At 39.0% G+C, this 15540-nt stretch overlaps 1 protein-coding gene across 2 annotated transcripts in view; it reads left to right on the top strand.

Moving 5' to 3' along the window:
- Window positions 1-15156, top strand: part of Tsp74F (Tetraspanin 74F) — a 43317-nt gene extending 28161 nt beyond the window's left edge. For both annotated transcript variants that reach the window (XM_073987293.1, XM_073987295.1), the window contains exons 3-7: window positions 6091-6177; window positions 13333-13524; window positions 13590-13685; window positions 13752-14048; window positions 14155-15156. In XM_073987293.1, coding sequence (XP_073843394.1) covers window positions 6100-6177; window positions 13333-13524; window positions 13590-13685; window positions 13752-14048; window positions 14155-14202 — 711 coding nt within the window. In that variant the 5' untranslated portion in view covers window positions 6091-6099 and the 3' untranslated portion in view covers window positions 14203-15156. The remainder of the gene's footprint in view (window positions 1-6090; window positions 6178-13332; window positions 13525-13589; window positions 13686-13751; window positions 14049-14154) is intronic.
- The last annotated feature ends 384 nt before the right edge of the window (window positions 15157-15540 follow it).

Genomic DNA, 15540 nt, shown 5'->3' with positions numbered 1-15540 from the left:
CTTATATAAGACCGATATTCCTTTTAGTGGACTTGAGGGATTTCTTATGGAGGAGAGCCACTTATAGAAGACCTTGATGACTTGATATGGATGAGGTAATCAAGAGGTAATCTTATGGAAGATCAGTAGGACTAATTATAAAAAAACCTGAAGGTCTTATCATGATAGACCAGGACGTAATTCCCTACAAAAATAGGAGTTTTTTATACCCTCAGCATTTATGCTAACGAGGGTATATACACTTTCATACGGACAAAATGTGCCTCATCGAAATAATGGTTTTAGACCCCAAGTATGTTTGGACGAAATGTGTTTCAGACAATTTGGAGTCGATTGAGCAATGTCCGTCCGTCTGTCTGTCTGGCTGGTGCGCACAATAACTCTCGAACGGATGAACCGATTCGGGTCAAATTTTGGCTTTCGTAATATTTTCCAAACTTAGTTTAAGTTCGAAGATGGGCTATATCGGTCCACTCCTTCCGGTACCTCCCCCACAAAAGTTCGAAAATGTTCGGAAAATTTGTACGTACAATAACTCTTGAAGGGAGTAACCGATTTGGTCCATACTTTGAAAATCGTGAAATGTCTACCAGACTTAGATGAGTTTCTAATATGGACTCAATCGGTCCACTCCTTCGGGTACCTCCCACACAAAATTTGGGATAAGTTCAGTTTAGCACCTGCTCGGGAATCGATTCGATTTTTGTTTTAGCAACTTGTATTCACTGCCCCCCATACGACGGTACAAGTTTCATCAGGGGCAAGTCCACACTTCCTGAGAAAATAGCCTGAGAGTTGCAATAAACCCTTATGACACAGTGTGAGGTGGTTGGAGCGCAAGGTAACTCTTCGTACGGTAACTCTTGAAGGGAGTGGCCGAATTGGTCCTTACTTTACACATCCTAATATATCTACCAGATATAGATCAGGTTCAAATATGGACTATATTTGTCCACTCCATCCGGTACCACCCACACAAAATTTCGGATAAGTTCACTTTAAGACCTGCAATCGAATCACTTTGATTTTTGTTGAAGCAACTTGCATTCGCTGCCTCAATTACGACGGTAACATGTCTTTCAGGGGCAATCCATACTTCTTGAGCAAACAGCCCGAAGGGTGTAAAAACTTCCACAATGGTCAATTTCGATCCATTACTTTAAGTATCTCCTCCGCAAAACTTTTGATCTTTAATCCTAATCAACATTTTTGTCTTTTCATACAACCAAAATTTTTAAAACCCCCTAAATACATAAATTTTTGTGAGGATTTTTTTTCAATATACACAGGCTGAGGGTATATCTCTGTCGGCAAAGCTGACTGATACTGCTTTACTTGTTTGAGTTAGCAATTCCTATTTTTTCTACAACTTCTACTTTATCTTGTTTCAAATTTTCAAGTTGATATCTCTAAAACTCAACGAGTTACAGCTTATTTTCTAGGAGTTTGGCATAAATAATCAAAAATGTTTTTTTTGCATTTATGAAGCACTAAAACACTACAAGTCATGCTTGATCTTGCACAGAAATTTAGCACTGATATCTGGCTAGTTCTCTGCAAAATATGGTCCAACTAGTTATTTTAGTTTTGGTGTAATCATATTTTTAAGTTGGGAAGTCAAATTTCAATCCACCACTTGGTTAGATTGAAAAGAGGGGTGATGCAGGATCACCACATGTCCGTGATGTGGTTGTAAATTTTGTGTATGAATTATTTAAAATTCCTGATTATTCTATTGACTTTAGTCTAAGATTTCTGTCATGTTGACATAGTCTCTTAATGTTTTGAGCTCGATTGTCCTGATGTGGTCGTGTCCTTGTATTATGTCGCTCCCTAGTAGCTGTTTTTTCGGGTTTGTGAAGTCCTGGCAATGACATTCACTGCTTCCTGTACAACCTATTTTGTGCAGGTGCGCTTGTAGACCCAGGTGTCATGTAAGGATACCCGTCAGTCTACTAATGTATTTTTTACTTAGTAAAAGTAGTCCCTTTGTTTTGTCCTCGTCTGGGTTCCCCCATAGGATTTTTGTGTCTTTTCTATTCCAGAGGGATATATGTGCATCTTTTGACCATGCCTTTAGCTCTATGCGCGTTGCCTTTATGGGCTTGGCGTTATCTAGGCTGACTGTAGGTTGCTCCCTTGCCTGTCTTGCTGAGGAGTTTGCTATTTCATTACCCCTAATCCCAATGTGCCCTGGTACCTATATAATGTTTACCGTACCATATTTGGAGTAGTTGTTAATAGACTGTATGCATTCCAAGACAGTTCTAGATTTCACTGTCTTGGGCGTTATAGCCGTGATGGCTGCTTTGCTGTCCGTAAGGATGTTCGCAGTGGTAGGCTTTGTGTGAGTATCAAACCAAAGCAGACACTCTGTTATCGCCCGGAGTTCCGCCTGCAGGATCTTGTTATGATCCGGCAGTTGGAGGGAGATTTTCGTTTCCGGTTCCATTATATATAAACCCAGTCCGTTTCTTCCCTCTAGCACAGCCCCATCCGTAAACCCGCAGCTTCCAGCGGGAATCTGTGCTAGAGTTCCATCGATCCACATGTCTCTGTCTGGTATTGAAACATCACACAAAGCTCCTTCACTAGTTTCAGGTATGCGGTCCGATACTATTTGGTTTATAGATTCACCCGTTGTGACCTTTAGTATGTTTGGTGGTCCCTACTGATCCACTCGCTCATCGACTTTAGCCTTGTAGCTGCGATGGCTGCATCATACCTTACCTGAATTTCTATTGGGTGTATAAACAAAATTGTTTCTAGAGCCCTAGTCGGTGTAGTCCTCATTGCCCCGCTAATGCTTAGGTAACCTGTTCTTTGGACTTTTTGCAATATCTTCACATTGCATCTTCACATTTGTCCATAGCTGTCCATCATACAACAGACGCGTATGTTAAGATTGGTCTAATTACGCCCCTGTATAGCCAGTGTGTCATCCTATGATTGAAACCCCATTTTGAGCCTATTGTCCTTCTACATGTTGACCTTGTCGGCCCTTTCTTGAATATGGTCTTTCCAATTTAGTTTCCTATCCAGAATTACTCCTAGGTATTTAACTGTGTGGGAAATATTTATTGTCCTATTTAGGAAAACTGGTTCCTCGAAGTTACCCACTTTCGTTTTCCTCGTAAATAGACATATTTCCTTTTTTTCGGGTTAATGTTCAGACCCTTCGGTCTGGCCCAGTTGTATGCAATTTTGAGAGCCGTTTCTGCTCTTCTGCAAAGTATATTCGGATTCTTTTCCCTTAGAAGTATTATAACGACGTCTGCGTAGCAGACTGGGTCAAATCGTTCTTCGGTTAAGGTCCTTAAGAGACTGTTTATGATAGTAACCCACAAAAGAGGTGATAGTATCCCTCCCTGTGGCGTTTCTTGTCCGACTTTGTCTCTTATTTTGACGTCATATAGCCCGTAGCTTATCCATCTGTTCCTTAGCATATGGTTGATCCAGTTCCTTAAGGCCCTGTCCACCTGAAACTCGTCTAAAAAGTGGATCAGCGTTTCGGTGCTGACGTTGTTAAAAGCGCCTGCGATATCAATGCATACAGCAAGTGTATACATCTTCATTTCAAAGGTTCTCTCTATATGGTGTACTACCACGTGCAATGCGGTTTCCACTGATCTGCCTTTAACGTACGCATGTTGTTTGAATTTGAGCATATCGTTAGGGATTCTACTTATCATGGTGTCGACCGTCCGTTCCATTGTCTTCAGTAAGAATGAGGTTAAACTTATCGGGCGATAAGATTTTGGTATTGCGTAGCTTGCCTTGCCAGGTTTAGGGATAAAAACTACCCTTGCCTCTTGCCAGGCTAGCGGGGTGTAAGCAAATTTTAGACAAACGTTGAAGATGCCGACCAGTTTGGACGCAATAAGGTCCACTTTCCGCTGTACTAGGGCCGGGAAGATCAGGTCTGGTCCCGCTGCTTTGTATGGTGAAAAGCTCGTGATGGCTTGTTTGACCATCGAGCTGTCAATTTTTGGTGCATCTCCTGATGAGTAACCCGACTCAATCGATGCCTCGGTGCTGGCCATGGTATTCGACGGAAAGTGCGTTTTCATCAGTAGGCCTAGAGTTTCTTCTGTTGTTTCCGTCCTTTTTCCATTTCCATCGACCATTTGCTCGGTCTGTGTATGGGTTTTGGACATAAACTTCTTAATTTTCGAAACGTCGTTAACGCTATCCATCTGTTCGCAGAATAACTTCCAGGAGTTACGTTTGGCGTTCCTTGTAATTTTGTTGTATTCCTTCAATTTTGCCTGGTAGTTGTCTCAGAATACAGGTGCTTTTTTACGTTTTGCCCTGTTATAAAGTCTGCGGACCTCCTTGCCTTTTTTCCAAATTTTCCTTGTCATCGAGGGTTTTTCGTAGGCGGATTTCCTTTCTCAAAGGGGACAACTTTCCTCGAAAGACTTTACTAGTGCCTCAGTTTACTTTAGGACATTCCCATCTATGTCATCCTTACTTAGGCATTTCTCATCTGCTTGCCCTAGTGTTTCTTTTGCTCGTTTTCCGAACTTAGTCCAATTTGTTTTGGATTTGTTTCGGAAGGTTATCGGGTTTGGCGGTGACCTCGCTATTTTAGAGAAGGAGTATTCCTCCAAAACTCTCCACTCATGTACCTCGTTTATTAGATTTTCTGAACATATCGTTATGTCTAATACTTCCTCCCTAACTCTATTAACAAAGGTTGGTGTATTTCCAGTGTTAAGTGTAATCAGGTCGTTAGTATTTAAGTAGTCTATAAGGGCTTGACCCTTTTTGTCAGTGTTATTACTACCCCACGAGATGTGGTGAGAGTTATCATCGCTACCTACTAGTACTTCGTTACCAGTTTGCTTGATTCTTCTCACCAGTTGCTGCAATTCCGACGAAGGTGGTAATGTCGGGGAGTCGAACGGCAGGTATAGTGATGCCAGGTATATATTTCCATTCCCCTGCTTCAATACTGTGACGTCCGACGATGACAACTCTGGAGAAAAAAGAAAGCATAAGTTTTTGTGGCATATAATACAGGTCCTCGGGCGGGATCCCGTATACGCGTAAAAAAGTTGTTAATTTATATGGTTCAGTCCAGAAACCTTGTTTTTTATGGCCCAAGGTTCTTGGATTAAACCTATATGTATATTACCTTTGGTTATTTTTTCCATCAGGGCTAGTGTTGCCGTCTCGCTCCGATGGAGGTTGACCTGGATGACCTCAATCATTGGTCCTCCCGTAGGTTGATTTCCTGGGAGGCGCTGATTTGCTCTTCTGCTCCTCCTGGGTATCTTTGGTAGGTTTGACCTCCTGGGTGGTAGTCTTGGCATTCTATTCGTCGTCCACTCTTGCCTTTCCAATCATGAAGTACACGAGGTTCGAGACGAATCGACCACTTAAAACGCGTTTTTCTTGAAACTTGATTTTTTGAAATGTGTCACTCTTTAAGTAAATGAGCGATATCTTTGAATCTTAGTAATGGCTGATGATGGTTGTAATGGGTAATTAGAGCTTGGTCCGTTATATTTATCCTATTACCAAAGATTCAGGAACAAGTGAAATGTATTCATTGGCTACAAATTAATATGGTGACAAACATGACAAAATAAGGGCCTGCTTCACTTTGTCGAAAGAAAATGATTGCGAACGAAAAACACTTAAACTTTGGTTTTCCTGGCAATATTGACTTTGTGTTTGCGTTAAAATAAGTACAAAATTTAAAAATCATACACAGTTTAGTTGTTTTTCTTTCGTTTTCATTTTCGTTCGACATAGTGAAACAGGCTGTAAAATACCCAAACGAATTTTCTGTGGAATTGAAGACATCGTCAGGGTGTTGTGTAGAGTAGAAGACCCAAGACCTATAAGGATCTTCTGTAGAATGGAACAGATCCTTATGGTCTTGTAAAGAATAGAAAACATACGTAATGGTATTTCGTAGAAAAGAACACATCATCCAGAATAAAGACCCGTGTTTGCTACATTAATATCTGGCAGTGGGTTATGTTCTTTCTATCTCTGAAAAATGTTGTGCCACTTTGAGGATTTGTCTCTTCGAATGTCCTTTAATATTTAATTTTTTTCTTCTTTTTCTCTTTTCAGGGTGACAGCATGGGTTTTAGTTCGCGCATGGACTGCTGCGGGCAGTTTGTCAAGTACAGTTTATTTGTATCGAATTTTGTGATTTTTGTAAGTATCCCATGGGGCTCTTAAGGCTAAAACACTAAAACTAATCATTGTCTTGCTTCAACTATTTATCACTGCGTACAGAGCAATCAGAAAGTCTCATTTTAGAAAACTAGAAATCGTTTTTTAAAAGACCAAAATATCTTCAAAGATAACGCAAGGCTACTTTCCTATTGTTCATGTGAACATATTAATTTTCTAATAAAGATAATGAATGTCGTGGTGAGGGTTGCGTGTGTAGATTAGAGATATCATTTTGTTAAATAGGGATCTAGTTTAAATACAGTCCACTTGAAAAGGGTAAACATGTGGCAAGCAGACCTCCTTATCGTGGGAGGTCGTTAGAAGAAAGGAGATAAGAATTTCCATTCCCACATGTGGCATGTCTGAAATAGATTGGTACAGGCAATCTATGAGCAGTCTAATAACAATGTGGTTGCTTGCTACATGTATGGGCATGTAAGATAAGAATATTTTACGACCTCCGCATATGATTGTATGGCAGATGCGTTCGTACACATATGTGCACTCTCACTTTCTCTTTTCTACACACTAGTTAAGTAGGCTAAGTAATATTTTGCTATTTATTTCTTAAGAATATTGTTACTTTTAATAAATAGTGCATATTAAGCATTCAACTGGGAAAGACGTCTTGTTCTTTCCACGGTACGGATCCTTATTTACATTGTTCTCCGATTGGCATGCGATCATAGCAACTTCCATTGCCTTGATCTCCCCTTTCATAATCTTCATAGCTTCTACCGCGGCCCTGCGTTGCATTCGCTCGTTGTCCAATTTTTCCTGCAGGCCACGGATTTCCATTTTTGGCCTCTTCATCCCTCATGTGTAGGTCTCTTATCACCTCACACTGAGAGCTCACTCTGGTTTCAAGGCTTGCTTTAGCCTCTTCAGCTTTTTCAATGTCAATTTCCAGCATCTTGTTCTTGACTTTCCATTTCCCTTCTTCATAGTCCATTGCGTCGATATCCCATCGCAGGAATTTTATTTGTTCCTCCAATGACAAGGGCCTAACAGGCATCAACATTACTGGTACCACTTCCTCTTTTTTGGTAAACAATTGGAGGATTTTCTCGTTTACCATTTTATGTTTTGCTGAAAGCTTTGATGCTGCAACCCTCTGCTTATCCATGTAAGTATAAATGCCCTCATTGTAACGCTTAGTCTGGGTTTCATTGACTTCTTCAATCGCCCAGTTGATGAGAACAAGAAGCCTCTCCACATCATCCTTTGCCAATGTCTCCATTTGAAGCAGCATGGTGAATGCCCCTTTCCCTACGGACAATATCCCCAATTGGATATTAAGACTTCACCAGCCAGCTGACCCAATTTCCTCCCTGTGAGGCAAATTATCAGCTTCCCAGCTCTTTTTGGATTCGGCCACTGATCCGGCTCGAAGGATCAATGTAAACAGGGATCTAGCACCGTGGAAAGAAAACACTTCTTTCCTTTTCGAATGCTATACATGTACTGATTTATTTAAAATAAAAATGGAGAGGTCGTAAAATATTCTTATCATACATGCGCATACATGTAGCAAGCAAACACATGGTTATCAGCCTGCTCATAGATTACCTCCAGCAATTTCAGACATACCACATGTGGCAATGGAAATTCTTATCTACTTTCTTCTAACGACCACCTACGATAAGGCGGTCTGCTTACCACTTGTTTACCCTTTTCAAGTGGACTGTATTGAAAGTAGATCCCTATTTAACAAAATGATATCTTTAATCTACACACGCGCAACCCTATTCACTATCTTTATTATAAACTATGTCTGTTTACTACGTGAACATTTTGGGGGCCCAAAAAATACATATGAAATATTAAACACAATATGAAAATATAAAATTTAAAATAAAAATATCAAATAAAATTCTAAATGATAAAAAATCAACATTATTCTACCAGCAATCTAAGTGATAGCACCCAGGAAGCTGCTCCATTTTTCCAGCCAGTCGCTCTTGCACGTACCACCTTTGTCTGCAGGCTTCATCTGCCAGGCTGAATCGTCTTTATTTGGCGGTTTTTTCACTCTGGCAACGTCATCCTTCTGATGTGGCTTCTTCTTACTGGCTTTAGACAGCTTACTCTTCCAGCGTAAACAGTCATCCTTCTCTAACGGCTTAACACATCTGGCCATAGGTACCTTCTTCCTCTGGCGTTGAAGAAAGTCTTCCTTCGTAGGTTCTCTGGATGTATAGTACTGATTTACTTTATTCTTAACGTGGAAGAACAATATCTTCTCTTCCTTTTTTGTACAATTGGCTTTGTTGGCTCCAGCATACTTAATGTCTTCCATGGCATCCGTATGCTATAATTGTTGCTTTGGGCTGTCCATCTCTTCCCTCTTCATAGGCTCCATTTTTATTAGCAGAGTTCCTGTCCCTGCCTAGTTTTTGGTCGGTGCCGAGCTGTTGACTGATTCGTCTTCCTGGGAATATGGCGCCATAGCCTCATCCCTTCTGTCTGCAGCATCTTTGCTCAGATTTGAAGCCCCCTCGAATTTCTTGCTCGCCGTCACCACCATTTTCCATGCCGCAGTCATCTTCTGACTCAGGACTCCAAAGATCAGCAATTGATTACCCTTTGTAATCGATGCTTCCCTTTCTTTTATAGTTTGGAAAAGATTATCAGCCTCCTTAATACCTTCCACCACCAGTTGACAATCAGCTTCATATTTAGCCGATAGTTGTGCCACCAACTCATCACGTTTGGATTCAGCTGCATGTCGCGCTCTTTCTGCGCTAGCCAATTCTTTATTCAATTTTCTCACTTCTGCCTTAATAGCCGTCACCTCACAATTTCCCTCTTGGTTAGCCGCTATTAATTCTTCCTTAGCTATCCTCGATTCCTCAGCCTCACGCTTGACATGCTCCTTTAGTGTATTGGCAAGCTTGACTGCATTTTCCTTCTCCGATTGGCAAGCGGTCATGGCAACTTCCATTGCCATGATCTCCTCTTTCATCATTATCATAGCCTCTGCAGCGGACCTGCGTTGCATCCGCTCGCTGTCTAATTTTTCCTGCAGGCCACGGATTTCAATTTTGGCCTCTTCATCCTTCATGTGTAGGTCTCTTATCACCTCACACTGAGCGCTCACTCTGCTTTCAAGGCTTGCTTTAGCCTCTTTTTCAAGGTCAATTTCCAGAATCTTGTTCTTGACTTTCAATTTCCCTTCTTCATACTCCATTATGTCGATATCCCATCGCAGGAATTTTATTTGTTTCTCAAATGACAGGGGCCTAACAGGCATCAACATTATTGGCACCACTTCCTCTTTTTTGGTAAACAATTGGAGGATTTTCTCGTTTACCATTTTATCTTTTGCTGCCAGCTTCGATCCTGCAAACCTCTGCTTATCCACGTACGTATAAACGCCCTCATTGTAACGCTTAGTCTGGGTTTCATTGACTTCTTCAATCGCCCAGTTGATGAGAACAAGAAGCTTCTCCACCTCATCAGCAATTTTTGCCGCCGTTTCCATTTGGCTCAGCATGGTGAATTTCTCTTCCCCTACGGACAATATCCCCAATTGGATATCAAGACTTCACCAGCCAGCTGACCCAATTTCCTGCCTGTGGGACAAATTATCAGCTTCCCAGCTCTTTTTGAATTCGGCCACTGATCCGGCTCGAAGGACCAATGTAAATAAGGATCCGTACCGTGGAAAGAACAAGACGTCTTTCCCAGTTGAATGCTTAATATGCACTATTTATTAAAAGTAAAAATATTCTTAAGAACTAAATAGTAAAATATTACTTAACCTACTTAACTAGTGTGTAGAAATGAGAAAGTGAGAGTGCACATATGTGTACGAACGCATCTGCCATACAATCTTATGGAGAGGTCGTAAAATATTCTTATCTTACATGCCCATACATGTAGCAAGCAACCACATGGTTATTAGACTGCTCATAGATTGCCTGTACCAATCTATTTCAGATATGCCACATGTGGGAATGGAAATTCTTATCTCCTTTCTTCTAACGACCTCCCACGATAAGGAGGTCTGCTTGCCACATGTTTAGCCTTTTCATGTGGACTGTATTTAAACTAGATCCCTATTTAACAAAATGATATCTCTAATCTACACACGCAACCCTCACCAAGACATTCATTATCTTTATTAGAAAATTAATATGTTCACGTGAACACCTATAAAGGATGAGAAGGTCTTCTTAGAGAGAACCAATAGATCTTCCTAGAAAACAGAAAAGTCTTCTTAGAAGAGGTGGTATTCTTGGAGAAAACTCGGAATGGCTTCAATACAAAGAGCAGGAGGTCTTCAGTGAGAAGATCTGGTGTTAAACTGGGATCTTTTTTTTGTTGCTAAGAGAAACGACACCTTTCTCTCTTTTCCGAATGCCTTATTTGAACTGTTTTTATTAAAGTAAAATGATTTTAAGAACTAAGTCTTCTAATTTGACTTAACCTAAATTAGAGTAGAGGGTAAAAGAGAAAAGGAGAGTGTATACATGTGTACGAACGCAATTGTCAAAATTTCTTATGGAACGGACAAAAACACTCTTAGTAATCTCACATGTTGGGTAAGCAAACATGCTATACATGCTTATTAGTCTACGTGAACACCAGGAAATTATATTTTGAAAGACCTTGCTTCAAGTGTAAGATCAGAAGATCTTCTTATAGAGGATCATAAATTTTTGTTAGGTAAAGGATGTATTTTTAAAGAATCTGACTGGGTTTACAATGATTTCGGGGTGAATTTTATGTAAAGGTCAAAAGTCTTTTAGAGATGACCAAAAAATATTCATTTTAAACACCTAAATGAATCATTGCCTTGTTTCAAGTGTAAGTTCAGATGGTTTTCTTATAGAGGACCAGGGGCTGGATGCTTGTTGTATGAAAATTTGAAATGAAAAATATTTGCTTTATATGTAATTTTTTTCATTTGACATTTATTTCCTTTATAATTTGTTTCATTTCACATTTTCGTAGAACAGAATTGAGCCCCAGAAATGTTTGTTATGTAAATCCTGGAAGTATTTTTAAGATATTGCGGTGTTCATTTAAAAGACCAGAAGTCTTCTTAGGGACAACCAAAATATCTTCCTTATTTTATAAGAAGTCTTATGGAGAGGTCATAAACATTCTTAGTTATCTCACATGTGGCAAGCACAGCTTACACCTTAGATCCCTGTTCAACTCATCTTCCTCTCTTTTATACACATAGCCCTTACTCAGCCATTCACTATCCTTATTAGAAAATTACCCTGTTCGCTACGTGAACACCAGGAAAATAGATTTTGAAATACCTAAACGAATCGCTGCCGTGCATCAAGTGTAAGATCAGAAGGTCGTCGTATAGAGGACCAGACATTTTTGTTATGTAAAGCCAGGAAATATTTAAAAGATCCGGCGGTCTTTATAATGAAGTCAAAGCGATCTTCATAGAACGGTCAACTTAGAGACAACCAAAATATTTACCAGGTCTGTCTGCTTAAAGCATATCGAAAAGTCCCAGAAGTCTTTTTCGACGTATAGAGGACCAGAAATTTTTGTTACGTTAAGACAGAAAGTATTTTATGGCGGCGTCCATAATGAAATCAAGGGAACCTTGTTTTCTTAGAGACAAATAAAATATTTGCCTGGTATATCTTCGTAAAACATATCGGGAAGTATTTTATAAGTAGTCCTGGAGGGTCTCTCAGGTCTTCTCAATACTGTTACGGAATTAGATTTAACTAATCTCCGTGTAGACGTTGTTTTATTCCCCAGTACGATTTGTACCAAATAAAACAGGGTTCGTTACAGATTACGTTTCTACAATGCTTTATTTATTTTTTTATAAGTAGTCCTGGAGGGTCTCTCAGGTCTTCTCAATACTGTTACGGAATTAGATTTAACTAATCTCCGTGTAGACGTTGTTTTATTCCCCAGTACGATTTGTACCAAATAAAACAGGGTTCGTTACAGATTACGTTTCTACAATGCTTTATTTACTTTATTACACTTATTCGGAACCTACTTTAATTGCTAAGCACACAGCTTGTCTCTAGTTAGCATGCAGCTCTTCTTTAACCGATCTGTTCAGTTCAACGCTTAAAACACAACTAACTCGTCATTGCTAGCTCCCCCTGAATTTATACCCCAAGATCTCCCTGTTCGAGAGTCCTCTAGAACACGTCTGGCAACACCTCGAATCTGTACAACGAACACACAGAAGCACATACGCAATAAGCGAACAACCAGACTCACATACATGGGGGAAGATCAATACAAGTGGACAAATACACTGTTGACGTAATTACAACAACAAACAAATGCAAGAAATAAAGAAGTAGCAAACTAAACGGTAATTACATGATTATGGCAAAACAAAAGCACATTAATGAAAGGTAAAGTAAGAACTAGAATGATGAAGAGAATTCTACATCGTAGTTGTTGTTGCTTAAATAAAGTAACTGCGTAATAAAACTTTACGTTACAATTCAAATATTTAAATTAACGGAAATTAAACAAAATTAACTTAAACCTATCAGTTACATTCGTAACAATACGTCTTCTTAGAGAAGATTGCCTCGTCTATATTTTTAAAGAATATCGGTAAGTCTTTTTGATGAGGTCTTCTTATATATGTCCTGCAGGTCTTCTTATATAAGCCCTGGAGGTCTTCTTAGGAGGCATTTCTGGTCAGTTTTCTTAGAAAAGATCGAGAAGTCTTCTTAAAAGAGGTCTACTTTTAAAAATCGTGGAGATATTAAAAAGAAAACCAGAAGTTGTTTAGAGAGACAACCAAGTAAAGTTTCAGGAAGAAGACCAGTAGTGCGATTCTCTAACTCATTTTTTGAGTAAAGTGCTTATAATTTCGCTAATTACCGATGTTGTAAGTTAGTGACGAATGAAAAACAGTCGTAAAGTTCTTCCGATAGGAAGAATGTTGTCAACTTATATTTGAACTTTTCATTCATAATTTTGCGTTTTAATTTTACCGATTTTTGTCGGTAACTCAAAAAATGAGTTAGAGAATCGCACTACAGGTGGTCTTTACGGAGTAGAACAGAATGCTAGGAGACCAGGAGCATGCTGATGTTATAAAAACCTTCAACGTTTTTTTTTTTTTACTGAAACCCTTATCAAAATCTGTTATTCATTTTTTCTTTTTTCTTCCAGGTTGGTGGTGCCACTGTCTTTTGCCTAAGTCTATGGACCCTGGTGGATCGTAGTTTTATGAATGAGCTGTTGGGTACAAATTTATTTTCTGGTGCCGTTTATGTGTTGCTTGTTACCTCTGTGGCAATATGTTTGCTGTCGTTTTTGGGTTGTGTTGGAGCGGGCAAAGAAGTGAAATGTCTGCTGCTGACGGTGAGTAAGAAGGAATGGAAAATATCGCTCTGGAAAATGATTCAACCGTATTTTTATAATTACAGTATTTCATAATGGTGGCTCTGGTCTTTGTAACCATGTTAATTGGTGGCATTTTAGGTTATGTTTTTCGTGAAAGGGTTCAGCAAACCATGAGACAGGTAAGTTGAAAGATTTTAGAGCAATTATTTGTGGGAACTGTGATAATTTTTATTTTGTTCTTTTAGGAAATGCGTTCCTCCATGGCCTTGTATGGCAGTCGACGCGACATTACCCAGGCCTGGGATCAAACCCAGGAGCGCCTCCAATGCTGTGGTGTTGATACCTGGCATGATTGGAATCGTTTTGGTATAATACCCGAATCTTGTTGTCAAGAGATTTTCGGAGGTCAACGTAAGGAATGTACAATTTTCCCCACCATTACAAATTTACACAATCAGGGCTGTCTTTATGTTACCTCGAATTTTATACGTGATCATGCTGCAGTAATTGGAGGCACTTCAATAGGTGTGGCGATTATAATGGTAAGTTGGGAAAATTCGAAAAAATTTTGGGTGGCGATTTGTGAAATTTTCTTCTTAATTGTTGTAAATTTTGCTAATGTTCTCCTCTTTCCTTCCTTCTTTGCAGATATTTGGCATGATCTTCTCCTGCCTGCTTTTCAATATGATTGAATAGTAAAGAGTTGCTGGGATTATCCGTATCTTGTGTATTTATATCAGGATAACTTTGTTCACGTTCACAAAATATAGCCACATAACGATCATTTTTCTTATCTAATTAAGCTTGGAAACCTGGAAACAAATCATTATGTAACACACTGGGCGCCAATTATTTCAAAGATGAGTTTTAGGTTGGGCGCCAATTACGTTGATCACCATTCGTATACAATTTCATCAAATATGTTTCGATGACGATTGTCAAGTCTAGTTCGTCATACAACCATATTTTTACCCATGGGTGACACCTGGTAAAAGCATGCTATACGGTGGGATCAATTTTTTATTACTTAGTTTTTTTATTTTTTGTCATACTGTTCTTCACTCAACTTACCAACCAAATATCCCTAAAATTATTTCCATTTTCGTTGCGGCAAACAAATTAAATTTTCTATTTTATACTTTGGGCGCCAGTGTGTTATCTATGTATATGTTGTTTTACATTGTGTCACATTTCTAAACTATGTGTTTCCTGCGCCCTTACCACCACCTCAATATCCTAAAAACACTTTTATTGTCATTCCGTCCAAAATCAATTTTCTTCAATACCATTGGGCGCCACTTATTTTTTATCTCCATGGACATTAATTATGTCACATTTGTAAACTATGTTCACCTGTAGAGATTATCCGAAGCGCTTGGTATCACAAGGATTTGTACCGTTGGGCGCCACTGTGTTTTATAATTTAAATTCCGTGATATTTTTGTCACCTCATCTTCTCTTCCATCTCTACATCTGTGTATGTTTTTTTTTTAATTATTGGAATATCCAACTCGTGTACTTGTTTGTTTTGCTTGTAATATTTTTTTTTCGTTTTCATTATTTAGTATTTTTTTGTTATAGTTTTAAGTGTAAGAGAAAAATGAAGTATATAAATAAATTAATTAAGTAAATTTAGTTGTAAACAACAAATTGTTATTTTGTAAAAATAAATAAAAAATTGCAATAAAAATATCGTTAAAATAAATTAAAATAAAAAAATATATAATTTCTCTGACATTTGCCTTAGGCTCGCATTACCCATGCTAACAGATGTTGGCAACACTTTCAATTCAATGAGGCCGTGTAAATACGCCCATTTTAATTGTCATGCCTCTAGCGGCCATTCCAAGAATTTTCTTTACTATGGTGATTATCTTAGCCGCGATAAGGTATGTGTCTGTGGTGTGGTGGAGACAGAAGGTGTGTGTCTAGAGTAAACACTGAATCACCCTGTCATTGGAGCAATAGGTCTAAAGGGGTGTTTACACTAGCCATCAATGTCATACGACCTGAAATTTTCCATCATTATACAGT

This window comes from Musca autumnalis, unplaced genomic scaffold (genome assembly GCF_047663935.1).
Source record: "Musca autumnalis isolate F117 unplaced genomic scaffold, ASM4766393v1 scaffold_4, whole genome shotgun sequence".
Classification (NCBI taxonomy): domain Eukaryota; kingdom Metazoa; phylum Arthropoda; class Insecta; order Diptera; family Muscidae; genus Musca; species Musca autumnalis.
The sequence above is the reverse complement of the archived record's forward strand: the minus strand, read 5'-3'. Positions and strand labels throughout refer to the sequence as shown.